The following is a 26,439-nucleotide window of genomic DNA, read 5'->3' as shown; positions in this document are numbered from 1 at the left end:
ATTATCTTCCTTAGCTGTGTGGGATCAAAGACAGGAGGACGTTGTGAAGGCCTTTGCTCCGAAGTTGTCACCCTCATTCAGCCGTGCCAGGAAGGCTATGAGGCTGAATGGTGCTATGAACCCTTTTCTTGAAGCGATATCCCAGGAGAGAATCCCACAAGACAAGACGACCAGTCTGCAGCAGCAAGTCTCTACTCTCTCCGAAGAACTCAAGTCCCAAAGGGTAAGAACCATACCGTCTGTTAATCCACTGAAGATTCTCAGTTCAGTTCTGTGTTAGTACTTAATAACGTTTTTAAGGGAGTTCAAAGAACGCAGAGAAGGTTGGTGTATAAGGATATTGAAACTTGTATGTTCCTTGCTGATGTGACCTTAGAAAGAATGGACTTTCGAATTTTCGCAAGGATGTGAGTAGTAATTCAACAAAGTTACTAACTGACCAGTTTTAAAAGAATGTCTATTTGGTGAGAAAGACCCTTGATGGCAAGCGGATATCCCTAATGCAATACACATATAGTAGTACGGGTCTTTGACTTCATTATCAAAGGTGTCTTTGGAGCACTATGGTTGTGGGTTCCTCCTTTTTTGCTCCCCTGGGTTTTTTTGGCACTGAAGGAGGAGTGACAGATTCTTCTATAATGCAAATCATCCCTGTGGACATGTAACTCAGGCAAGATCTAAAGTGTGCATTCCCTTATTTGGATGAGATATGACCCCATGCAAATAAGGAAAAACGTTGCCTCTCCTCCCATGTCATAACATAGATTCAGATGTAGAAGCAAAGAAGCTATCAGGAGGCACACAGATTGTGCACCAAAAAGAGGTGTTCCCTTGCACCTCCCACTCCCACCCACAGTGCGATCCATGAAAAAGGGGAGAGGGGCTCCTCTGGACCCCTAGACACCCCCCTGCAGGCAAATGCAGTCACTCACTGCACCCACCAGCAGGGGAATCTAAGCCCGCATTGCTGCCGTCATAGTGAAAGGCGGACCGATGATAAACTGTGAATCTGCCTTTTACCTACACACTGCCACTATGGCAGGGGCGAGTTGACAGTAGACCTGGGGGCAGCAGATTAATTGTGATAGCGTATATTGAGCCAGTATGAACCTGGCAGATACTGTTAAATGCATGCCGCATCGCAGAGCAGAGTAGTGCTCCCTATATATAATATAGACTCAGACATTTTGTGAATTGGAAAAGATATGTATGTGTGCCAATTCGTTTTAGCTTAAGTAGTCTTCTTCATGTAAGAGGGCATTATTAGGTGAATGCTGACCGTCCCACCATCTGATGGAATTTGTGTGCAGTATTGCCGTTAAAAGAAGCAGCAAATATGATTTGTAGGTTTAGTGAGTTGGCTGGCAAAGGTAAGAGCCTAGAGAAGCAGATAGTCTTGCACAAGCTGTCTATCAAAAGTCTTCTGCTGGACAGATGGCATTGATGGTGGCTGAAGATGGGGGGCATCTGTTGTGCTATTATGTGAGAATGAGAGTAGCAGCTTCAGCAACTAGGCTAAGGGAAAACACAGTCAATGTTGGTTTACATATGTGAAAGTAAGAACTCAATGTAGTGTGGACTAAGCTTGTTGATCACAGGGAGTAGACATGTAGGACATGTCCGCTGTGTGCCTAAAGAGTAGATTTTAGATTTGGGAGTACATACTCTATTCAGGTTAGTGACACAACTCCCCACAGCCTAAGCTCATAAAGACGTCCCAAAGTATTTTCATTTCATTGACAAAATACATGATCTGAGCCCAGTCATATATTTTCACTTAAGCTCAAAGTATGCTCCCAAACCCCCGTTCTAAGTAATGTGTTGTTAAGGAGGTAGGATTGATGAATGTATGTGCTTATTTTATGCAGTTGATGAAAATCTAAAATAAAATATTTAAAGCTGTTCCAAATCAGTACAGGCACAAGTGGTTTTGCATGAGTGATTCAAGAGATAATTCAATTTGGGATGTGCACTTTAAATGTAAGGAATGTAATAATTACATATGGCGCAGAACTGTAGATCATTTATGCGTATATGAAGGAGGAGTATGTTTGAAGTACTCTTTCATTGAAAGGAACCACCTGTGCTCCAGATTTTGCCAGTGAAGGAAAATAAAACAGAAGTAAAGTGATTTGTTTAGGACTACACAGTGTGGTAATTGAGATCAGCTAGGATCTCAGTCCTGGACTCCTGTGCAAATTAAACATTGGATCAAGGTCACCACTATCATTACTTTTACACATGTGGACTGTGTTATGAGCAACTCTATCTTTCTAGTACTGAATGGGGTATCTGTGTTGGAAATCAACATTTATGAATGAATCTCTCAAATCTCACTGAAGAAGAATTTGAGGATGATGCACACTTTATAAACTAATTATTATGGAAAAGAGGTAGGTTGAAGTTCTAATAGTGTGTGTAAGAAACTGGAAGTACTAAAGTCAGTAATGACTACTTACTGTGGTCAAGTAACTAATATGGTGTTTTTATTTTTGTAATACTATTTTTTTATTTTCTTATTACAGGAAAAATCCACGTAAAACAGTTAACTGATTGACAATACATGTACTTGCACAATAAAAAAAACACTGGATAAATCAAACTAGCTTACCCCTAGGTTGGGAGACAACCTGATCAGGGGCATGAGGTTAGGTCAGTAAGAGACTGGTGAGAGGTTCACCATATGAAATGGAACCTGTATTTAAAGTACAACCCTCGCACCTTTTGCGCTGACTAAAAGATGTAGGCATTTATAGGGCTGCAGGCAGGGCTTAAGTGTTGCCAGCGCACAGGTTGGTCACCAAATCACAGTTAGGCTTTTGTAAGTATAGCAGGGCAGTGAAAAACTCCCAGCAAGCAATGCTCTACATGACAACCTATGAAAGACATGTATTGAATTTTCCCTGGTACAGTGCATCACTAAAATGTAGCCTGATCTACAACAGAGTTGTTGAGAGTTGTTGTCCCTCTTCCTCCAACTGGACTGGCAATGTGGCCAAAGATGGAGAGATTGAAGCTTAAAGAGGCATCGGAAGCACCGAAAAGAGGATTCTGCTGCTCAATATAACTGCAGGATTGAGTTCTTGCATGCTGGCACTGTGCAGCAACTTAAAGAGAAGCAGAGCAAGGTGAGTGAGGTGCACCAGGTCTGATATTTCTTGGAGAGGCCATCCTAACCATTGATAATGGATTGAACTTTGAGATGAGTAAGTTTGAGGTCCCCGTCTTGTAGTTCTCCAAAGAACACTCTGTGCATGACAACACTTGAACAGGCACATGCATGATTGCACTAACTGTGGGATTGTGGTGCTTACACCCACCCAACAGTATGGTGATGATCCCCCAGAGACAGCTCAATGGTTTTAAAAGATAACCAGAAGTCTCGCCTCTTCGAATCTGAATATGTGCTGGTAGGAAATAAACAACAGGCATTAAGAACGCTCATGAAGACAACCTAACACAGGGTCTATTCATGTTGAGGGATCCATTGATGAAGATTTACATATTAGGTGGAGACACATGCAGAATATTGCTATGTATTAGATACATATCAACACTCTATTAAACACATTACATGTGTCACACATTGGGTGGAAGGGTCCATAAGGTCTAATGGCTAAGATTATTTACTTATCAAATTATTTATATAGTACTCTATAGCAAAACACTTAACTAAGAATGATAAAAATAGTACAGAGGCATAGGACTTATTACGGGAAAGAAATGGTGTTGAAATTCAAGTTTACTTCGGGTATGTCAAGGACAGACAATTTTAAAATCTTGTGGAGCAGAAGAGTGAATAGAGCGCATATTTATGACCATATTTGGGGCAGTGAGAAAACAAGCTAAAATGTAAGGGTGTAGACGGGGGGCCAGGAAGCAAGAAGAGGAACCTCAGTGGACGCGCTTGATTTGCAGGGCATAACAATTTGATTACCACCCATCAAAAACAGAAGCACAGACTGTAGAGCAGAAAAAGTCAGATAGGAAGACACATTAGAGACAGAGGAAAATTGAACAGGGGTATAAAGTAGAAAAAAGGATGAAGTAGAATTGGTAGATGGACAAATGAACATTTGGAGAAGTTTGTATATTTGGGGAAGTAGCTTCAGGAAACATAAGCTGAGAAAAGGATGATTATTTAGAATATTTAAACAAAGCAAACAAGAGATATGAGCAACTGTAGTAAATAGAGAGGAGATCCGAAGTAGATTCCTAACCAATTACACGAAGAGATAAGAGTTATAATGGGAAAGGTGGAAAAGCCTGGACCAAACAGAGCAGTGATGGACAGAATAAAAGTTATGTTTGAGAGATTTGAGGGATAGAGAATTACAGAGCATCGAAGTTTGAATATTATTTAGGCATGCGGACATTTGATGATGAATGTTGCTATCCAGCTTCAATGAAAACCGCCCCTTGTCTCCAGGCCCTGTGTTTTAATAAACACACAGGAGCTGGGCTTCACACATAATATAATAAAAGATTGCCTTGTGCAGAGTAATATGATTGCAATACTGTGGATCAAGCACATCAGGAACACTTATCGTGCCCTGGGACTGAGGGACTTTTTTGTAGAACCAGATAAAATACCCCTAAATGCAAAGAATTTAATAAAAGAAAAATATATTGCATATAGTGAGGAAGCTAGTCTCATGAATGTACTAGACCTGGTCATGGTTCAGTCATACGTGCCACTCTCTACATCTAAAAGTATGGAACCCTATTTGACCTGGGTAAATGAACCTGAGTTAAGGTTCTACCTGACTAGGTAACGTGGGAACAAGACTCACGTTTTGGTGGCTTTCCCATTGCCAGGTACCTGGTTTCCATTACTACCTTACTGCCCGTGTGATGGGAAATCACATCAATCAACGATGCACTTAATGCTCTTTTGCATGCTATACTCCTCTCTCAGGTTAAGGTTTCTGTGCCCAATTTTAAGAGGGAGATTTTTTAATAATCACTTGGAGGGTTTGTGTTTCCTCTAGCGCTTGGAGTCCAAAGCCATATGCTGCTCAGTCTCAAATTTTATTACCCAAGCACTGAAGCTGAGAAGGAGATATGCGCCTTAGCTCAAGGTTATGAGTTTGTAAGGACTTTTATATTTGAGCCAAAAAAGCTATCATGAAATTTTGTAATTCACAGGGATTTTAAAATATTTCTTTAAGTATTCTTACTTTTCTTTTAAATGTGGGGAACCATTGATATTTGTATGATTTTATTGTGATCCGATGGTTTTAAACTGTGTTTTTTCTTGTACTTTTATGGTTTTTCTGGCCAAATAAAGCTTGATGATGATGAATGAATGAATTAGTTAAATGAGAAGAAAGAGGAAAAGGTGTGATATTTCTGCCACAGTATGCGTGAAACCAGACTTAAATTTCAGGCCCTTTTGTGATGAGATGTTTTACTAATGGGCAGACCACGTTACCGCCACATATTTCATTGCTGATATGTATTAAACTCTGAGAGCCACATGTAGTAAGCTTGTTACCAGTTGCAAGTCCGTCAGTCTAGCATTTGCAACAGTTAAAATGCTTTTTCTTACATACTAATCCTTTTTTAGAAGTCATAAACGTTTCTTTGACTCTTAAACAGGGTGCAAATAGATACTGATTGAGTATGTGGAAGGGACATAATAAAAGGAGCACCACTTTTGGTGTATACATAGCACTTGAGAGTCTAGTTCTCTTTTGGCGAGTAACAGACACTTGACAGGGTAATCATGTGAAAGGTCTACTCCAAAAGAAAACACATTTGGTGAGTCAAAGTGAGAAAATTAGGAGCAGGTTGCCTTGTTACTGACCTCCCAAAAAAAGAAAATATTGAGCAAGTCAAAAAGAGAAAATTAGAAGTAGATTCTCACAGGGAATTTCAAAAAGGCATACTCTCAGAACTACAGATAGAGCAAAATGGATCTTAATGGAACTAGGCAGGAAAGTCACAAGTAAAGAAGAAAATACTTCCTGCTTACTTGCTCTACAAGTTCCTTGATACGTTATACCGCACCCCTTCCACATTAGAATGATCCAAGAAGCCCTGCAGGGATTTTCAAGCAGTACACCAACACACAGAAGCACTGGCTTGAGTCTTACCTTGAGTTAAGTAACTTCATTTCCAGTCAACTATGAAAGGAAACAATGTAGGGAGCCTGTTGAGTTACCACAGAGGCACAACATAGAGCCCCATATTGAGTTACCACAGAGGCACAACAGAGAGCCCCATAGCTGTAAATAAAGAGTTTGGGACTCCAGGGCTACTTATAATTTCTAACTCTGTTACACCTGAAGCAGTTGAGTATTATTACACAATCATTGCATGTCCCTACACGATAACGTGAATAACTAAAGAAAAAGCAGTATAAATATGTCAAATTCATAAATATGAAATTCTTTGTCACTTACGTCAGTATACTAGAATTTAAATACATGCCGTAAATATTAATATATTTAAAAATATAAGCTTTGAGGAACTTCGTATTGGTCCTGCATCAAGTGATGGGCATGCACCAAGAAATTTGCTGAATTACAAGAGAGTAGTACTTAACTGCGAAAGGATGGACACACCTCAGTGTAATGAAGTAAAATGCGGAGTGATGATTGGTATTTAAAGGGAGATTAGAAGAAAAATTAGTACAATTAATAATGAATGAAGCTATGGCTTTCTGTAAACAGAAGGCATAAGCCATCATGATGATAAACAGCCGAAGTGGTCAACAATGTTCGGGCTCTTAGTATACCAGATTACTCCATGTCACCAAAGACACACTAATTTAGAGCTGAGCTTTCTCTATACAAATCTCAGTAGTCTGGCACAATTGTCTGATCATGTCAAGTTGATGTGACTGTGCACCGAGTAGTAATCTATGTACCTGTGCTTCTTTTGCTTCAGAAGATGGGCTATCTGTAAAGTTTTCACCACAGTGTGAAGGCTGCAGGTATTATGATCTTTACCACCTTTAGACCTTGGTGTATCAAGTCCCCGCTACTCCATCAACAGCGGGAGGTCACGCCTTGGGGTGTTGTCTCCAGCTACGTGAAGAATCAACTAACAGCATCAGTGTCCTCACTGGCTGTAGGGAAGGGCGATTATGTCATGATTTGCATCATGTGCAGCACCACAACCAATCAACTACGAGGCGAGCCATGGACTATAGGCAGTATATCCGCATTTTGCAAAAATGCAAACGTGAGAACAAAATTGGCCTCACTTCTCCTGGCACTGAGAGACCCCAAAGCATCCCACATGGATTCGCTATGGATACTTATGGGAGATTTTAATGCCAACTTAATGACCATAGAAACTAACAACAGATGGCAGAAATTAGACGATCAGACATGGAATATACCAGAGATCAACTCCCAATTCCGAAGACTGGATAAGCACGGGACAGAAGTCAGCACAGCGCTTAACAACATGGGCTTACGCCTCTTAAATGGCAGCCTTCCAACTGATTCACCGGTGGCCTACACACACGTATCATCTAGTAGGTTAGCAATCCTGGACTACATGTGGATATCAATAGCCCATTGTGATCTCATTTGAGGTGCTCCCTTCGATAGCCAGTGACCATTCGATGCTAAAATGCAGTCTGAATCTTCTGACTGAGCGCCACTCTAAACAGCAGCACATCAGGAAACCAGAAGGTCTAGAATCCTTCAAAAGATTGAAATGGGTCACTAGTAACTAGGAGGTGTTAACCTGGCAACAGAAAAAATGCCAGACCTCCACCAAAACAGAGTGGTAGGTGTTCAGAAAAAATGATGATCCATGGTGCGCATGGGCTCAACTCTTCCAAAAGTTTGAATTTGAATGCACAATATCCAGCTGCAGTCAGGGTGGAATCAATGCACAGCCAATGAAGATCTACAAGGAAATAAGTAAAATGAAGTTATTACTAAACAAGGCCTTGAGGGAAAAATGCTGCAGCAAAAATGACAACAAGCTCACCAGAAATAAAACCAATGAGCAAAGAAGATCATATCGAAAACTGCTATTCGCAAAAAGGCAGGAGGAAGAAACCAACAAATGGGCACAAATAACCGAGGTCACAAGTTCCAATAATCAAAAAAGTTCTGGACATGGATGATGTGCCACTCCCAAAAAAGGGGTTCTAAGCATCTCCCCAGCACAGTGGGAGGCCCACCTAAACAACCTGAAAATGTTGGCAAAGAGGCATGTAAGCAAACGCTAAGCATATCTACAACCCAAATTGAAAATGTGTTTACCTCACTGCGTGCAATTGGGGCACCCACACCTAATGATATTCCAGCAGCCATATTTAAAAGATCACCAAAAAATGAGCTGAGGTGATAACACCTATGTTCTAGTCTTACCTCCTAGGCAAATCAATCATGGATAACTGAAGAGGCTCAATCCTAGTGCCAATTCACAAAAAAGGGGATCGCCCAAATCCGAGAACTACAGGATGATAGCTTTACTGGAAACAGAAGAAAAATGCAATGCAAATATGTTAAGTAAGGAAATGGATAAATTGGCTGAAGGGAAAAAGCTGATTCCACCATGTCAGAAGGCCTTTAGAAAGGGTGTCACATTGAAGACAATTTGCTTTGCATTTCCCACCTGATTGAAGAAACCATACTTGCAAAAAACAAATCCTTAGATATCGGCTTTGTTAATTTTTCTGGAGCCTTTGACAGTGTCTCATAGGGTAAGCTTTGGGCCAAACTAAACAAGTTGGGACTCCTATCCCAGCTCTTAAAGGCTATATTAGCTCTATGCTCTGGCATATGGGTAAAAGTCAAAGTGACATTGGCCTGGACGACATCTACAAAAGTGCATACCAACAAGGGACTAGGGCAAGGCTGTTCTTTTGCTCCCTGCTGTTCAACCTATACCTATCCGGCCTAAAGGAAGCCCTAGAAGAATCAAGAGCATTCCCTCCGAAAGTGGTCACTCACAAAATCCAGATCCTACAGTATGCTGATGAGGCTGTGTTACTATAACAGGCACAAATAGGGCTACATAGATTGTTCAACACCTTAGCCAAGTACTGTGACGAAAACAAACTAATGACCGACACTGCAAAAACTAAAGTGATAATCGTAAACCACGTCTACTCCTACAAATAGCTGGGCGTGTGGTTGGATAGCCGGGGGTGCCACACATTACAGATTACTTCACATCAGGCAGCTACCAACTCTCTAACCTGGGTATTCTGTAAGTTGAAAAAATCCATCCAGGGTCCTCAGTCACAAGCGCTACTAAAGGTAGTGGCTAGTAAACTGCTACCCACCATTGCATATGGCGGAATTGTGTTCCATGGAAAAATGGCCAAATGGCTCGACAGAGCCAGTTTAGCAACTACCGGAAATTCTTTGCCTTATGAAACGGCACAACATACACTCAGGTATGACTAGAATTTAATTTAACCTTGAAACAGCTTGTATTAAATTCAAGATATCTAGCCTATTATTATAAACTGAATCAGGCACCTTGTGGCACATTATAACACCTGATGTGGCCAGTAATAAATGGAAGAGAATCGAACTGGCATCGATATCTGGACAGCTCAATGAGTGATCTAGAAGTGGATGGCATCTGGGACATCTACCTTCCAACTAGACAGACAACCAAACTCCTCCTCAAGCACGCAAAATATCCCGGTACCAAGACAAGCAAACGTTGAAAGGAAAGGCCCATGGTAACTGAGCTTCCCAGTTATCTGACCGAGGAGCACTACCAATCTACCTATCCCAAACTCTGTCCAAAGAAATGAAAACAAGTTTAATGAAACTAGGATTTGACCTGATCCCACTCAAACCCTATTTGTGTGGAAGAAGAGAAGAGGACTAAAACAGGCTTAATAGACTGTGTGCAGGGAACATTGAGTCACTAACCCATATAATCTGCATCTGTAAACCGCTGCTCCGACATAGGATATTTTGGTCCCGTGCCCTCCTGCAGGCATTAAACATTCAAACTTGTGAGTTAGCAATGCTGTGCTGTCTGAAAGTCCAAACAGCTGTCAGTTACTTTCCTGAAATTTCTAAGAATAACAACCCACATGCTGCAGGCTGTGGAAGATTAAGCACGCAACACCCAGACAGGCGCTAAGGACCTAAAAGGTCATGCAGCTAAAAGACTGACGCAGAAGTATAACCCACTTTATGACAAGGGGGTAAATGACCCCCTCCTAGGCCCCAAAGATCTGCAAAAACCATTCAGGTATGGCATTGATGCAGTAGCACAAAGGGCTTTTTTTTTTTTTTCCTTTTTTTTTTTGCATTTGCACACAGGGGAGTCATCACCCCTGTACCGGCAGAAAAAGACCCTAAAAACCCCACAGTGAAGGCATGAGGACCAGGTTAAAGATCTGCACGACACAGACAGAGATAGACTAGGGCAGCTTTGTAGACCCCAAGGCCAAGCAGGAATATCACCATGAATAGAAAATCCGAGGAAGATAGTAGACGTAGGGATATTTTTAGGTTAACGATTTGCAAGGTCACAGACAGAAGAGGATCAGGATCACGATCCCATGCCAGGCAGTAACAGACTTCAAAAGCCACATAGAGAATGGCCTGATTCAACAGCTCCCTGACACCCTACAGCCATCAGAGCCTACAGAAAGCCCCTTTGGCAATTGGCTATGTTAATGCTAATGGAGGCAGCAGCACAAAGCACCTTATAACAAAGGGGTACTATTGATAATGCGTAACTCCTCAGTTTCAAAAACAGCAAGAAGCACCTGGACAAGAAGATAAGACATGGAAGATGCAAGGATGTGGTAAGGGGTGCTCTATAAGTACCCCGGGGACTATTTAATTGTTTTACGACTTATTTGGCACAAAAAGAACTGCAGCTCATTCTGAGATGAGTATTGAGTCTTTTTATTTGTTTTTAAATGTAATTGTAATGATTTTAAATAATTGTACAATACATTTTTCGGATCTGAGTGTGGTACAGAGTAAAGTCTCTCCATACAGTGAACACTGTTTACAGTACCCACTTTTTCAACTCATATCAACTTCATTTCTCAATGTAGGTTTGGTGACTGTCAGGGGTTTGGGACAGATAAAAGCTGTCCATGGTAGGGCATTAATTTTGGAACAGACGTTGAGTATTTTGAGGTACATGGCTTTTCCTGAATAGTTGTATACATATTGAAAAATGTGTGAAATGAGGGTTTCCCAAATATCTGTGGTTGATTGTTAATGTAAACTAGGCTACCTGCGAAGTGCATGGTATAGGGTCAGTGTTGCACATAGTGCATGCTTGCTACACTTAAAGGAGTTGTATCTGTGATGACTTTAATGATGCTTCATATTATTCTGAGCTATTTTGAAGTTACTTTCATAGCTCTAATGCCATACCTGTTTATTGAGCAATGTGTGCGAAAGAAGTTTGGATGATGTCATCAGTAGTGTTAATGATGTCATTTGAGATGTCATTAGTGATGTCATAAATCATAGAACATGTCTTGAGTGATGTAATATGAGAGGTCCTAAGCAGTGCATGGCACGGGCGCAATTATATTTAGCTCTACTAACTAACTATAACTGGTGAATTTCTGATTATTTATTTTTGTGTTAAAAACGTTAATGTTGTCACTGGCACATTCACATAACTACAACGTTACTTTAACCTTTTTTTCCAGTGAATTTCTAAGGTTGTTTTTTAAAAACAAATACAGATATATTTATCATACCTAACTATAACATTACTTTGACCTTTGTTATATTTGGTGAATTTCTAAGGTTTTTGTTATGTAAAGTAATATTTTATTACCATAGGTAAAGCCAACCCCTTGCAGCGCATTGCCTTAGGTAGTGTGCAGCGGGAGGTTGGCCACACATCCTGCCCACAGGTCTTGCACAGCAGGGGGTTGGCTACAGGGCCTGGCCGTGGCCAACCCACTCAGAGGCAGCCAACCCCACCCCGGCAACCAAACCCATGCTGCACACAGCCTTTTGTTGCACTCAGCATGGGCTTGGCCACAGGGCTTAGCCTGCCACCAGGTCCTGTGGCCAAACCCCAGCAGGCTGCTAACCCCACACCATGCACAGTCTTTGGTGTGCGCAGTGTAGGGTGGCATTCAGGCATGCAGCCCCCTCCCGGCCCATATTTGGCCGACAGGACTCTATCCCTGGGGCCAGTTCAAATAAAAAGGGGAGTAGGACCATGTGGCCTCACTCCCCGAGCCTTAAAATGCCCCAGGACGGTATCCCTGGGTCATATACAATTAAACAAGGCAGTCCACTTTTAAAAGGGGAGGGCACACGGCCACCTTCCTTGAGCTTCCTTTAGCCCTGGGAAGCCCATCCTTCAGGGACATCCGTTTAGTTAAAAGGGCGAGGAGAGCTGCATGGCTCCCCTTCCTAAGCCTTATTAGGCCCTGGGGACCATATACCTGGGGGCCATCCATTTTTTTAAAAGGGGGAGGAGGGCCGCATGGCCCCCTCCCTGAGCCTTATTAGGCCCTGGGGTCCTTATCCCCCCAGGCTGCTGTACATTATAAAGGGGAGGGTGCTGCATGGCTCCCCTCCCTGGCCTTTCTGGCCCTAAGGTAACTTTAACTCACGTCCCCACCATGCACTGTTTTCTCATCCATAATTTTATTATAAATGTTGCAATGATATTATCAATGAAGTCGTAGAATATGTCATGACTGATGTAATATGTGGGGTAATTAGCATTTCATGGCAAGGACCATAGTTACCTTGGGGCACAAGTTATAGTTTCTTGAGATAACATATAACTGCTCAATATCTATGGTTCTGTAGTAGGGGATCTCTGTGTATAGTCATAATCTAGTGAATAGTCCCGCCCATGTGCGCGGACCCCGGAGCAATAAAAAATAATCTCTAAAAGGTGACAAATCATGCAGACCTGCATACACCTTTAAGAGAGAATTTAATTTAAAGACAGATAATGCAGCCTATACCCACAGGCTACACTGTCCAGTACTTCAACTAGAATTCCACCAAAATCCACAAACAGCACTGCCTGTCCAGTTTTTCTCCCCATAGGAAAAAACCCTGCCTCTACCAGCAAAAGCCTCTGGAATGATAGAGAGGAAGGAGTGGACAGACAAGCCCCATAGGCTGCCATTATGTGGCTTGGAACAGGATACTGTGCCTTTAAGAAAACTTTCCAGTTTTCCAGAACTTTCCCCAGTATCCCAGAATGCCCAGCAGGTCCCATTTACTTTCAGTTCTTTTTTCCGGCTCCTGCTAGCAGGACCCTGGAGCATTGAGCTCTACCTTTTTCAAGGTTTTTCATTGAGATTTTGGCAATTTTTGTCACTTTTTCTTGTGTTTAGTAGCTGGTACTGTCAACATGCCTGGCTTGTTCGACAAGTGCCCGGAATGTGGTCGAAAGAAGGCTAAAACTGACCCACACGAGGTGTGCATAGCTTGCCTTCCCCAGTCCCACGTGCCTGAAAGCTGTACCATCTGCCACTCGTTTTCAGCAAGAACCCTGAGGGACAGGATGAAGAGCAGGCTTCAAGCTCTGGAGGAGCGAAGACTGAAGGCACCAGGTGGGTCTGGAGGGGCTGATTTGGCCCATGCTGAGGCCTCTGGGGGGCTCCCCAGGGGCAGGAAGACCAGTAAGCGCTCCCGCTCCCCGTCGACGTCGAGGGCGTCGACGGCGACGTCGAGGAGGATGACCACCGTCTGTTCGCCGTCTCCCCAGGGCTCTGGGGAGAAACAGCGTCGACGATCGCCGTCGAGGGACCTGAATAGGCCGCCGTCGACTACATCGGCGTCGTCGGCGACGACGCCGTCTTCGACTGCGTCCAGCGGTAGACGTCGAGAGAAGGCCCGGCGTCGGCGTTCGGCGTCGAGGGATCGCAGCTCGCCGTCGATGAAGAGAAGGAGATCGACGTCGAGAAAGCGAAGATCGCCGTCGAGGCGAAGATCACCGTCGAGGCGAAGGTCGCCGTCGAGGCGAGGAGGTCGCCGTCGAGGCGGAGGTCGCCGTCGAGGCGGAGGTCGTCGTCGAGGCGAAGGTCGCCGTCGAGGCGGAGGTCGCCGTCGAGGCGGAGGTCGCCGTCGAGGCGGAGGTCGCCGTCGAGGCGAAGGTCGCCGTCGAGACATAAGTCGACGCCGAGGAGGAGATCGACGCCGAGAAGATCGCCGTCGAGGCACAGGTCGACGTCGAGGCACACGTCGACGTCGAGGAAGAGAGAGTCGCCGGGATCGGTGTACTCAGTGGTGTATACCCCGCCTCGGAGGTCTCCGTCGCCTCCTCCTCTCCCACCTCTGCCACCGCCTCCTCCTCCACCACCACCACCACCACCGCCACCTCCTCCACCACCGTCTCCACTTCCTCCACCGCCTCCTCCGCGGCCGCGGACTCTGTCTCCGCCACCCCGGCCTCTGTTGCTGCCAAGCAGTCCTGCGGTGCCGCCGCCGGTCCCCCCGAGGTCGGTTTCCCTTCCACGGTACCCGACTCCGCCGCAAGGGACCCCGAAGCCACGACGCCCACGGTCGCCTGGACCAGCGAGACCGGCGGACAGGCCTAAGCCGAAGAGGTCGCGCTCCCGCTCTCACAGGAGGCGACGATCGCGGAGCCGAGGGCGATCCTCGTCAGACTCTAGACGACGCCGCAGAAGGTATAGGTCCAGGTCGCGCTCCTCGGACAGGGACCTTTCCCCGACGCTGTCGGACTCCCCGGGGACTAGGGTGTAGCCGGTGGACGACTTGGTCTCGTTCCAGGAGGTGCTGTTGCGAGGGGCTGCGAAGCTGAATATCACGGTGACGGTTCCAACACCCACGACGTCCGTGATATTTGAGACGCTTCATAAAAGACACTTGTCTCGCCCCCTCCTGCCTCTCGTGCCTGGACTGGTGGAACCAGCTTTGGAACTGTTCCTCACTCCCGCAACAGCGAAGGCCGCTCCGTCCAGGCTCATGAAGAAATATAGGGCCCCGGAGTCGGATCCGTCATTCTTGAGAGGGGACCCGAACCCGGATTCGGTTATCGTGACGGCGGCGAGAAAACAACATGCGACCGCCCCGGCCTCCACGGTGCCACCGGACAAGGAAAGCCGCTGGCTGGACTCTGCGGGCAGGAAGGTGTGTGGTACCGCTGCCACCACGATGAAGGCGGCGAGTGCAGGGGCGTTGTTGGGCCGTTACGACTGGGCCCTGTGGGAATCCCTGCAGCAATATGCGGACCTCCTGCCACGAGACAAGAAGGAGGACTTCTTGGAGACGGTGCGCGAAGGCATGCTGGTTTCTAACCAAACGATCAGCGCAGCAGCGGATATATCGCTATTGGCCGCCCACGCCTACTGTCATGGCGTCCACCAGCGGCGCCATTCCTGGTTGCGCCTGACGTCCCTCAAGCCGGAGGCGCAGCAGAGAGTGGCCAACCTGCCCTTCTCGGGGGAAACCCTGTTCGGGAAGCATGCGGACGATGAAATGGCCCGCATGAAGGCTGAAGCTGAAACCCTGACGGCCGTCGGGTTAGAGAAGGCAGAGAAAAAGAAACGACCGTTCCAGAGGAGGTTCGGGTCGTCGGGCCGAGGGCGTGGGCAGGGCTCGGGACAGCAGCAGCCACAACAGCAGCAGTTCCGCAAGCCCTTCCAGAAGCGCCAGAGGGGTAGAGGTGGCCAGCAGGCTACTACCACAAACAAGGGCCCGGCCGGGTCTCGGCCCTGAGCTGTTACTTCCCCCTCAACCGTTACCCACTCCAGTGGGGGGAAGCATTCGATTTTTTCCGGCAGAGTGGAGAAAAATTACTCAGGACAAGTGGGTGCTGAATATTGTTTGCAATGGATACAGTCTTCGGTTCATCAGCCCGCCTCCAGCGATTCCGCCGGTCAGCTCTCGCTTCCAGCTGAGGGAGCTCCAGGCGGAGGCAGACATCTTGTTGAGAAAAAAGGCGGTAGAAGAAGTACCTTTGTCTCAAAGGGGAAGAGGTCTGTACTCTCGGTTCTTCCTCGTTCGCAAGAAGGACAAGAACGAGTTCAGGCCCATTCTGGATTTGCGACAAGCAAACAAGTGGATTCGCAGAGAAAAGTTTCGCATGCTATCGTTGCACCAGATTTACCCTCAGCTGCAACGGGGAGACTGGCTCTGTGCCATAGATCTACAGGATGCGTACTTCCATGTGCCCATAGCACAGAAGCACAGGAAGTTCCTGCGATTCCAAGTCGGCGCCAATCACTATCAATACACAGTACTGCCATTCGGGCTAAAGTCTGCTCCCAGGACTTTTTCGAAGTGCATGGCGGTGGTGGCGGCACACCTGCGGAGGAACAAGGTGTTTGTCTACCCGTATCTGGACGATTGGCTGATCAAGGCGTCATCCTTCGAGGAAGCGCAAGAACACTTCCGTTGGACGTGCGAGCTCTTGAACAAGCTGGGGTTACACGTCAACATGTCCAAATCGGTCCCATCTCCGGTACAGTGCATACAGTACCTGGGGGCCTCCATAGATACGCGGTCAGCAAGCGTGTCTCCTTCGGAGGAGAGACGGTTATCACTCCTTCGGAAGGCTCAGGACCTCAGGACTGCTCCATCGACGACTGTGAGGAAGGTGTCGTCTCTACTGGGATCGATGGCCTCCTGTATCTTCCTCACTCCGCACGCACGTCTACAGATGCGACCACTGCAGGAGTGCTTGGAGGATCAGTGGGATCAGAAGACAGGCTCTTGGGACGACAAGATCCGACTGTCTCTACATGCTCGTCAGTCTCTGAAGTGGTGGTGTTCGGCGGAAAACCTCCTCAAGGGGGTTCCCTTCCACAAGGACATTCCCACGACGAATGTGGTGACGGATGCTTCTCTCCAGGGCTGGGGTGCGCATTCCGGGGACCTGCAGATTCAGGGGAAGTGGTCTCCTTTGGAATCGACGTACCACATCAATTTCCTGGAACTCAGAGCTGTCTTCCTGGCACTGAAGGCTTTCCTTCCGTCCTTCCAGACCAACTCGCTGCTGATACAGACGGACAATACAACCACGATGTATTACCTCAACAAGCAAGGGGGGTCGAGATCGCGCACTCTGTCGCAGGAGGCGCAGGCGATCTGGCGCTGGCTGCTGGCCCGAGGATTGACGATCACGGCCACGCATCTGCCAGGGGTGCAGAATGCTCAGGCGGACGCCTTGAGCAGGCTGATTCAGGAAAACCACGAATGGGTCATAAACGACGAAGTACTAGGAGAAGTCTTCGCAAGGTGGGGGACTCCAGACGTAGATCTGTTCGCCACCGCCGAAAACAGCAAATGCCGAGACTTCGCATCCAGGTACTACCAGCGGGGGACGCTGGGGAATGCGCTATGGATCGATTGGTCGAACAGCTTTCTGTACGCTTTTCCACCCATTCCCCTGATTCCGGCGGTGCTCATCAAGCTGTCCCAGTCCAGGGCGCGGATGATCCTGATCGCCCCGGAGTGGCCCAGGCAGTGGTGGTTCACGGACCTTCTTCACCGGTCTCTCCTTCCTCACATGCGGTTGCCGTGCAGGCCGGACCTTCTCACGAAGTTCGGGGGGCGGATGGTGCACCCCAACCTCTCGTCCTTGAGTTTGGCGGCATGGCTCCTGAAATAGTGCAATACGGTCATCTGAATCTACCAGACGATTGTATGGACATTCTGAAGGAGTCTAAGCGACCTTCCACTAGGACATCCTATGCTTACAAGTGGAAGAGGTTCTGTATCTGGTGTAAGTCCAAGAACTTTGATCCGACAACATGTAAGGAAGATGTCATCCTTCCATACCTTTTGCATCTGGCGCAGTCTGGCCTTAATTTCCATTCCATTAAGGTTCATCTGGCTGCTTTGACTGCTTACAGGAAGTGCCCTTCACAGACGTCCTTCTTTCAGATTCCTGTGGTCAAGGATTTTTTGGAAGGCTTGAAGAAGGTGTTCCCTCCTGTCAGACTTCCCTCGCCTTCTTGGGACTTGATTGTGGTGCTGTCCAGACTGATGAGAGAGCCTTTTGAACCTATTCACAAGGCTTCATTGCAGCACCTATCCTGGAAGGCGGCGTTCCTAGTGGCCATTACATCGGCCCGCAGGGTGAGTGAACTTCAGGCATTATGTTGTCAAGAACCTTATACTGTGTTTCATGCTGCTAAGGTTGTGATGCGTACTCACCCTAAGTTCCTTCCTAAGGTTATCTCTGACTTTCATGTCAATCAGACCATAACTTTACCTACGTTCTTTCAGAATCCCTCTTCACCAGCGGAAAGGGCTCTCCATTCCCTGGATGTCCGAAGGGTGTTGAAATTTTATCTGGATAAGACCAAGGATATTCGTAGGTCTGACCAATTGTTTGTTAATTATGGCTCAGTCAGGACTGGTCTTGCGACCTCTAAGCAGTCCATCTCTCGGTGGATTGTGTCCTGCATACAGTTGTGTTATCAAAAGGCTAATAAGACCTTAGGGGGTAAACCTAAGGCTCATTCCACCAGGGGCAAAGCTGCCACGACGGCTTTGCTGCGTAATGTTCCGATTGCGGAAATCTGTAAGGCGGCCACTTGGAAGTCGGCCCATACCTTTGCTGCGCATTACTGTCTGGACTCGGATGCCAGGGCAGATGCTCAGGTTGGGCAGGCTTCGCTGCGAAATTTGTTCGCACAGTAGTGGTTGTGTCTTATGTGTTCTCCACCGCTTTTGTTGTGTGGGGATGGGCTTGCCATTCTATTCACTAGATTATGACTATACACAGAGATCCCCTACTACAGAAGGAGTAGTTTCTTTTCTGTAACTCCAGTTCTGTAGTAGGGGTATCTCTGTTATAGTCATAAGCGCCCGCCCTCCTCCCCGGTGGAGAGATACTTATTCATATGGAGAATGCTACAGGTCTGGCGTGCTACGCCTTCAAAAAGAACTGAAAGTAAATGGGACCTGCTGGGCATTCTGGGATACTGGGGAAAGTTCTGGAAAACTGGAAAGTTTTCTTAAAGGCACAGTATCCTGTTCCAAGCCACATAATGGCAGCCTATGGGGCTTGTCTGTCCACTCCTTCCTCTCTATCATTCCAGAGGCTTTTGCTGGTAGAGGCAGGGTTTTTTCCTATGGGGAGAAAAACTGGACAGGCAGTGCTGTTTGTGGATTTTGGTGGAATTCTAGTTGAAGTACTGGACAGTGTAGCCTGTGGGTATAGGCTGCATTATCTGTCTTTAAATTAAATTCTCTCTTAAAGGTGTATGCAGGTCTGCATGATTTGTCACCTTTTAGAGATTATTTTTTATTGCTCCGGGGTCCGCGCACATGGGCGGGACTATTCACTAGATTATGACTATAACAGAGATACCCCTACTACAGAACTGGAGTTACAGAAAAGAAACTACTCCTTTTATAGGTGTAAAATCTGAACCTAACTATAGCGTCTCTGTAACCTTTATTTTTTAGCAAATTTCTAAGGTTTTATTCTGTATCCTAAATATAAGGTCCCTTTAACCTTTTTTTGTTCGTGAATTGTTACGTTTTTAATGCTATTTCCTCACTATAACATCCCTGTAACCTTTGTGTTTTTTCAATGAATTTCTGGACTTTTTTAAATGTAAAGTAATATTTAATTAACATACATTAATCCAACCACCGTCATGCACGGCCTGCTGCCATCCTCCCCATGCAGCCAACCCCACGCTGCGCATGACCTTTGGCCGTGTGCAGCTGGAGGTTGGCCACATGCTGCAAACCTCACACCGCACTTGGCCTTCCACTGTGCGCAGCTGGTGGGTTGGCTGCAGGGCATGCAGCCAACCCCCTAAAGACAGCCAGCCCACAGGCTTCCTCTCTGGGCTGTTTTTGGCCCCAAGGACCCCATCCCCCAGGGCCCAATATATATTTTAGGGGACGGGGGCCCAGCAAAATATTTCAGGAGGACAGGGGTACACAGCCCTCTCTCCAGGTCGAATTCAGCCCCAGGGACCCCATCCTCCAGGGACCTGCACTATATTTAATGAGGAGAGGACATGCAGCCTGCTAGGCCACCCCATCCCCAAAGGCCCAGTGCATTTTTTTAGGGGAAAGAGGTACATGCCCCCCCTTCCCTGGGCTATTTTTGGCCCTGTGGACCTCATCCCTTGGGGCTCACCACTATTTTATGCGGGGGATACACAGCCCCCCTTCCCGGGCCAATTTCACCAGTGGGGAATTGCACCCTGGAGCCCATTCAATATCCAAAGGGAAAGGGGGACCATGCGGCTCCCTCCCTGGGCCTATCCCACCCCCCAGGGCCCGGCCAACAATGGTTGGGTGCCCTGGTGCCCAACCAGAACACCCACAGTACTATGGTTAGGGGCCACGGGGTAGCCAAGAGAACCCCATGGCTCCACCCAGCACCCCACCTCCAGCAGGAGACGGCATTGCTCCCGCCCACAGGGAGCAGCTAAAAATGCTGCTCTCTGCGGGTGGAAGCAATTTTCTCATCTGTTTCCCTGCCCGCTACAGTGTGGGCAGGGAAACATGAAAAGTCTGCTCCCAGTGAGCGTACTTAGTGTTTGCACTCGCTTGGCAGGAGTTTTGAAATTGCTCCCGCCAAGTGAAAGTAAACACAGGTGTCCCTGCCCATGCCAGTGCAGGCAGGGAAACCGCATTGTCCTGGGAGTGGTCATCACTTGACATAGTAAGAGCCGACAAAGTATGGATGGGGTCCCCAGGGTCATAAATGGCTCTGGGAGGGGGGCTGCGTGGCCCCTTCCTTTTTTAAATTGCGGCCAGGCTCTGATGGATGGAGCCCCCAGGGCCACAATCAGCCTAGGGAGGGAACTGTGCAGCCCCCCTTGCCAATACTAGTACGGCGAGGTCTCGGGGTATAAGGTCCCCAGGGCTGAAATCGGCCCGAAGAGGGGAGCTACGTGCCCCTTCCCCCTTTTTAAGTATGGCCAGACCCTAGGGGATGGGGTCTCTGGGGCCAAAATCGGCCCGGGAGGGGGGCCGCATGCCCCCTCCCAGTTTAAGTTAAAGGCAAGGCCCCGGTGATGGGGTCCTTGAGGCTAAAATCGGCCCCCTTCCCCTACTTATAATTGTCCAGATCCTAGGAATGGGTTCATTGAGTTTCAGCACTCCGTCCATCATCTCCTTGTGTTTGCTTTGTTTGCACTAAGTTGGCAGAGTATGCCCAGACGTGGGTCCCTTGCTCAATGTGCCACTGGATTCAAGCTAGCCTGGCTGAAGAGGGCTGTTATCCCAAAACCAGTCCCAGGATGCATGTTTCCGGTCCAGGCAAGACATGGCTTGGCAGTTCGGGCTAGACTGTTCCCATGAGGCACTGGGTCAAGACTGATTTGCATATTGCTGTGTCTGAACTGGGGTAGCAAAGTGAGCTAAAGAATGATGATGGATTCAACCCAGATCTGTGACTGGGGGTGAGTGTTTGAAAAGTTTCAGCACGCCATCCATCATCTCCTTGTGTTTGCCTAGGAATGGGGTCACCAGAACCAAAGTCAGCCTGGGATGGGGGCCTCATGTGCCCACCTCCCCTCATCTATGTAGATTGTTTCTCTCGGAGCTGGCCCACCCTGGGGGCATTAAAAAAGCAAGCACGGAAGACTGAGCTTGTTTTTGTTTTTGTATTTAGCCACGGATCCTTCACGAATTGTGGCAAAAATGTAAAAAAAAAACATTTTTGGCCCTATGCGGGGTCTTTCTGAGACCCCACCAACAGGCCTAGGGGGTCATGGTATACCTACCATGCCCCCTTGTGGTTTTATTGCATTTTTCTAGGGACTCAGGCTGAGTACCATGTTCCAAGATGGCTGCTACCACTTCCTGGTTGATGTGGATATCAGCATAAGATCTGTTGGATCCGCGGACCCTCCGCATCTCTAGATATACATAGATATATATTTTTTTAATAAATTAAAAACTAGAGCGGATTTACACCAAATTACAAAAAGATCTAGCTTTCTGCCAAATTTAGTGTAATTTCGTTCATCGATTCGGGCTGTAGTCGTGTCTAAAACCCCAATGGGAAATTGCATGGAGAAAACATGTTTTGGGACCCCCCCCTTTTTTCTTCGCTCCTGCTTGATAAATCAACCTGAGACCACTAATTCTGAGGTTTTTAAGCATTTATTGTGCTTAATTTTGATAATTCAAAAAGACATTCATAAATCAATTGAACATGTCTTTTAAAAGGAAACACCACATTAGTAAATCACACAATGGCAACACATTTATATGCGTGATTTAGAACCATTTCTTTTGAGACAATATATACAACACATGCATAATACCAAACGTTATTTGTGAAAAATGTATATACAGCGAACCAATGATCACAAGACAAACATCAATAAATTATGTGTGCCAGCCTGAAATTAAACCAGTCCTGCATTTACACTGAGAACAAAAGGCGGACAATTGCTCATTCAAAGACACATGTCTACTGTCCTGCCTGTGAGAGGGTGGGGATACATATCCTAGTTGAGGGTGTTGTCAACATAGAAAAAGGGGAAATCATTTTTATTCAGTCCCCTCGTGGCACACCCTATCTACCATCCCCCACACTCAACTGTCCACCCTCTGGTCAGCTCATATCTTGAATGTTTCGGGGTGATTCGGCATGCGGGGGCCGAGAAAAACGGGGGGTCCCAAAACGTGTTTTCTCCATGTTAATTCCCGTAGGAAACTTTAGAAACGGCTACAGCCCAAACTGCTGAGCGGAATTACACCAACTTTGGCAAAAAGGTAGCCCTTGGTTCAGAAAGAGACCTTTTTTTTAAATGGTGTAAATCCGTTCAGTAGTTCCTGAGAAATTTTAAAAAATAGATGTCGGAAAATCAATTTCCCATAGGAAACTTTAGACACGGTTACAGCCGAAACTGCTGAACGGAATTACACCAAATTTGGCACAAAGGTAGCCCTTGGTTCAGAAAGAGACCTTTTTTTTAAATGGTGTAAATCCGTTCAGTAGGTGCAGAGAAAATCAAAAAATAAAAGTTTTGATATTTAGAGGCACGGAGGATCCACGGACCCTCCCGACCACGAGCTTTATTCTAATTGGCTATCAACACTCCAAACCAGGTAGTGTTGGTAGCAATCTTGTGCCTCGGTAACCGAAGCACAAGAAAAGATAAATAGAAACGCGAAAAACAAGAAAAGGGGGCAGGGTAGAAACAACCTGACCTCCTAGGCCTGCTCAGGGGGTACCACAAGGACCCTCAGGGCCCAAAAAAGCATTATTTTTTTTAATCGTCCGAATTCGCGCTGGGTGCGCGAATCCGGAATAGAGAACATTTTTAAAGAACGAAGCGCGGGCTCCCGCGCTTCGTTGGATTGAAGCCCCTGGGTGGGCCAGGTCCCCGGGGCAGTGAAAAAAAAAGTGTGGGGAGGCCCAAATCCCTCCGCAGTCCCGGGGACCGCCACCCCCAGGGCTTTCATTCATTATTTGCGGGGGGCACACAGTGCCCCCGCAGCCCCAGGGACTGCCACCCCCTGGGGCTAATTGTAAATGCGTGGGGAGCCTCTAAGGGCCCCCCAAGACCCAGGGACCGCCACCCCCGGAGCGTTCATTCATTATTTGCGGGGGGCACATGGCTCCCCCCACAGCCCCGGGGACCGCCACCCCCGGGGCTTGTTTTTTTTAAAAACATAGAACCTGTGTGGAGGGGCTCGAGCCCCCCCCACATGCCCCGGGACCGCCACCCCCGCACGGCCCCCCTCCTGGAGCCCTCCATGGCCCTGGGGACCGCCACCCCCCAGGGCCAGCTCCTGCAGTGTCCCGGGGTGCCCACCCCCGGGACCCTGCTGTTTGCAATGACAGGGTGGGAGCCGCGCGGCTCCACCCTGTCATTGCAAACTGCTTTGCTTCATTGAAGCGAGAGCAGGGAAATCTGCTCTTGCTTCAATGAAGCAAAGCAGATTGCTTTTCCACATGGGGAGCTGCATGTTAGCAGCTCCCCGTGTGGAAAAGCATTGCCGGATCCCGCAAGACGCGGGGAGCCGGCAGGGACCGTGGGGACATTGGGGCTCCCGCCCACGGTCGCCAAAGGAGAGGGCCAGCCCTGAGGGATGAGGTCCCCGGGGCTAGAAGTGGCCCGGGAGGCGGGCCACGTGACTTTCCTCCCCCAAAATAACATCTCAAAGGACATCACTGATGACATCACTGATGACATCATCCAGTGACTGTGTGTTTCTGTAAAGTTTAAATATGTTTAATATATATAGGGAAAGATGTATTGAAGAATGAGTGGATGTATAAGTGTCTGGATGATTTAGTAGGTGCGTGACTGACTCAATAAGTGAGGGATTAAACATATCTTACTGATTGCATGGGTTAGTGACTAAACTGTGTGAATGTCTGTATCCGTCTGTCTGTTGGTGTGTAAGCAGCTGCATGGGTTTGCGAATAGCTGCATGAGTGTTTATATGGGTTATTGATTGGTTGTCTGAGTATCTGTATGGGTGCCTGAATGTTTATGTGGGTGGGGTATGTGTGACTGTGCATAGATGTGTGAGTGGGGGATTCACTGGGTGCATGGTTTCAAGAGTGCATCTGTGATGGACTGTATGGGTGGGTGAGTGTGTGTATGGGTGTGTTAGTGAGTGAATGTATATCTCAGTGGTACATGTGTGAGTAACTACATATGTAAAAAGCAGTATATATGTGTGTTGGAGTAGATAAATTGCTATAAGTGAGAGTGTCTGATTGTAAGAGTGGCTGTATAGGTGAGTGTGTGCTTGTATCAGTGATTGTATAAGAGCATAAGAATGTGCTAGTATTTGTATGAGTAAATGAGCTGGCGTGTGTATAACTGTATAGGTGAGTAAATGGCAGTGTGATTAATTATTTGCATGACTGACTAGGTTTGTGAGTACCTCTATGGATGAGTGGCGGTTTGTGAGTTTCTATATAGGTGTATGAGCGCATATCATAGTCCTGTGTGACCATAAGTATGAGTGACTGTACGGGTGAGTGAGTGGATATGTGTGTAAACCTAAGAATCAGTGAGTGGGTATGTAGTTATTGGTGTTGGAGTGTCTATGGTTTTGAGAATGGCAGTCTGTAATTTAGAGTGGGTGTATCAAAGGTTATATTAGGGTGTGAGAAAATGCATCAATTTATCACATGGATGATGTCATCAGTGATGTCATCAGTGATGTCATTTGAGATGTCATCAGTGATGTCACTGACCATGTTATGTGTGATGTAATATGTGACGTCATCAGCAGTGCATTGCAGGGGCGTGAGTTATAGTTAGCTGAACTAACTATAACGGGGAATTTCTCTGGTTTTGTTCGAGTGAAATGTCCAACTAACTATAACTTTCCTTAAAACCTATAGTTTTTTCAGTGAATTACTAAGTTTTGTTAAATGCTAATTTATTTATAGCTATAACGTGCCTGAAACCAATGTTGTTTTCAGTGAATTTCAAAGGTTTTTTAAAAGCTAAGTTCTAACTATAACGTGCCTGAAACCTATGGTTTTTTATTTTGTTGTAAAACCTATGGTTTTTTAAGTGAATATATATATATATTTACACAGAAAAATCCATAGGTTTCAGGCACGTTATAGTTAGGAATTAGCATTTAAAAAACCTCAGAAATTCACTGAAAAAACCATAGGTTTCAGGGGTGTTATAGTTAGCTGGACTTTTCACTTGTACAAAACCATTGAAATTCCCCCGTTATAGTTAGTTCAGCTAACTATAACTCGCGCGCCCGCAATGCACTGCTGATGACGTCACATATTACATCACTCATGACATGGTCAGTGACATCACTCATGACATCACTGATGACATCTCAAATGACATCACTGATGACATCACTGATGACATCATCCAGTGAATGTGTGTTTTTCTGAAAATTAAATATGTTTTATATATGTATATCTCAAGGTCGATGGAAGAATAAATGGGTATATAAGTGTCTAAATGGATGATTTGTTTTCGAAAAATTGATTGTGTAACTGACTGATTAAGTGTATCATAGTGAATACATGGCTTAGTGAGTAATGTTTAAATATGTAAATATCTGTATCAGTCTCTCACTTTGTGTATAAGTGGCTGCATGGGTTGGTGAGTAGCTACATGGGTGTCTATATAGGTTATTAGTTGGTTTTTTGAGTATCAGTCTGAGTGTCTGCATGGTTCGGTGGGGGGTATTACGTAGTGCATAGGTGCATGAATGAGTGACTCACTGTTTGTATGTGTTGAAGACAGCATGTGTGCAGGACTGTATGGGTGGATGAGTGTGTGTATGGGTGTGTTAGCGAGTGAATGACTGTCTCAATAGTGTCTTTATGAGTAACTACATATGTTTTAAACTAGTATATGTGACTATTGGTGTATATAAGTGAGTATATGTGAGAGTGAGAGATTGAAAGAGTTCCTGTATGAATAAGTATGTGTTTCTATAAGTGATTGTTTAAAAGACTAAGTATGTGTAAGTTTCCGTAGAAGTAAGTGTGGTGGTCTGTGTATAACTGTATATGCAAGTAAATGTATGTTTGATTCTTTATTAGCATGAGTGACTATGTGTGTGAGTAACTCTATGGATGAGT

At 46.3% G+C, this 26,439-nt stretch overlaps 1 protein-coding gene across 1 annotated transcript in view; it reads left to right on the top strand.

Annotated features, from left to right (window-relative positions):
* Positions 1-26,439, top strand: part of TBC1D2 (TBC1 domain family member 2) — a 416,182-nt gene that overhangs the window by 176,701 nt on the left and 213,042 nt on the right. The window contains exon 6 of the mRNA XM_085641125.1: positions 15-223. Coding sequence (XP_085497251.1) covers positions 15-223 — 209 coding nt within the window. The remainder of the gene's footprint in view (positions 1-14; positions 224-26,439) is intronic.

Source organism: Triturus cristatus, chromosome 2_2 (genome assembly GCF_964204655.1).
Source record: "Triturus cristatus chromosome 2_2, aTriCri1.1, whole genome shotgun sequence".
Classification (NCBI taxonomy): domain Eukaryota; kingdom Metazoa; phylum Chordata; class Amphibia; order Caudata; family Salamandridae; genus Triturus; species Triturus cristatus.
The sequence above is the reverse complement of the archived record's forward strand: the minus strand, read 5'-3'. Positions and strand labels throughout refer to the sequence as shown.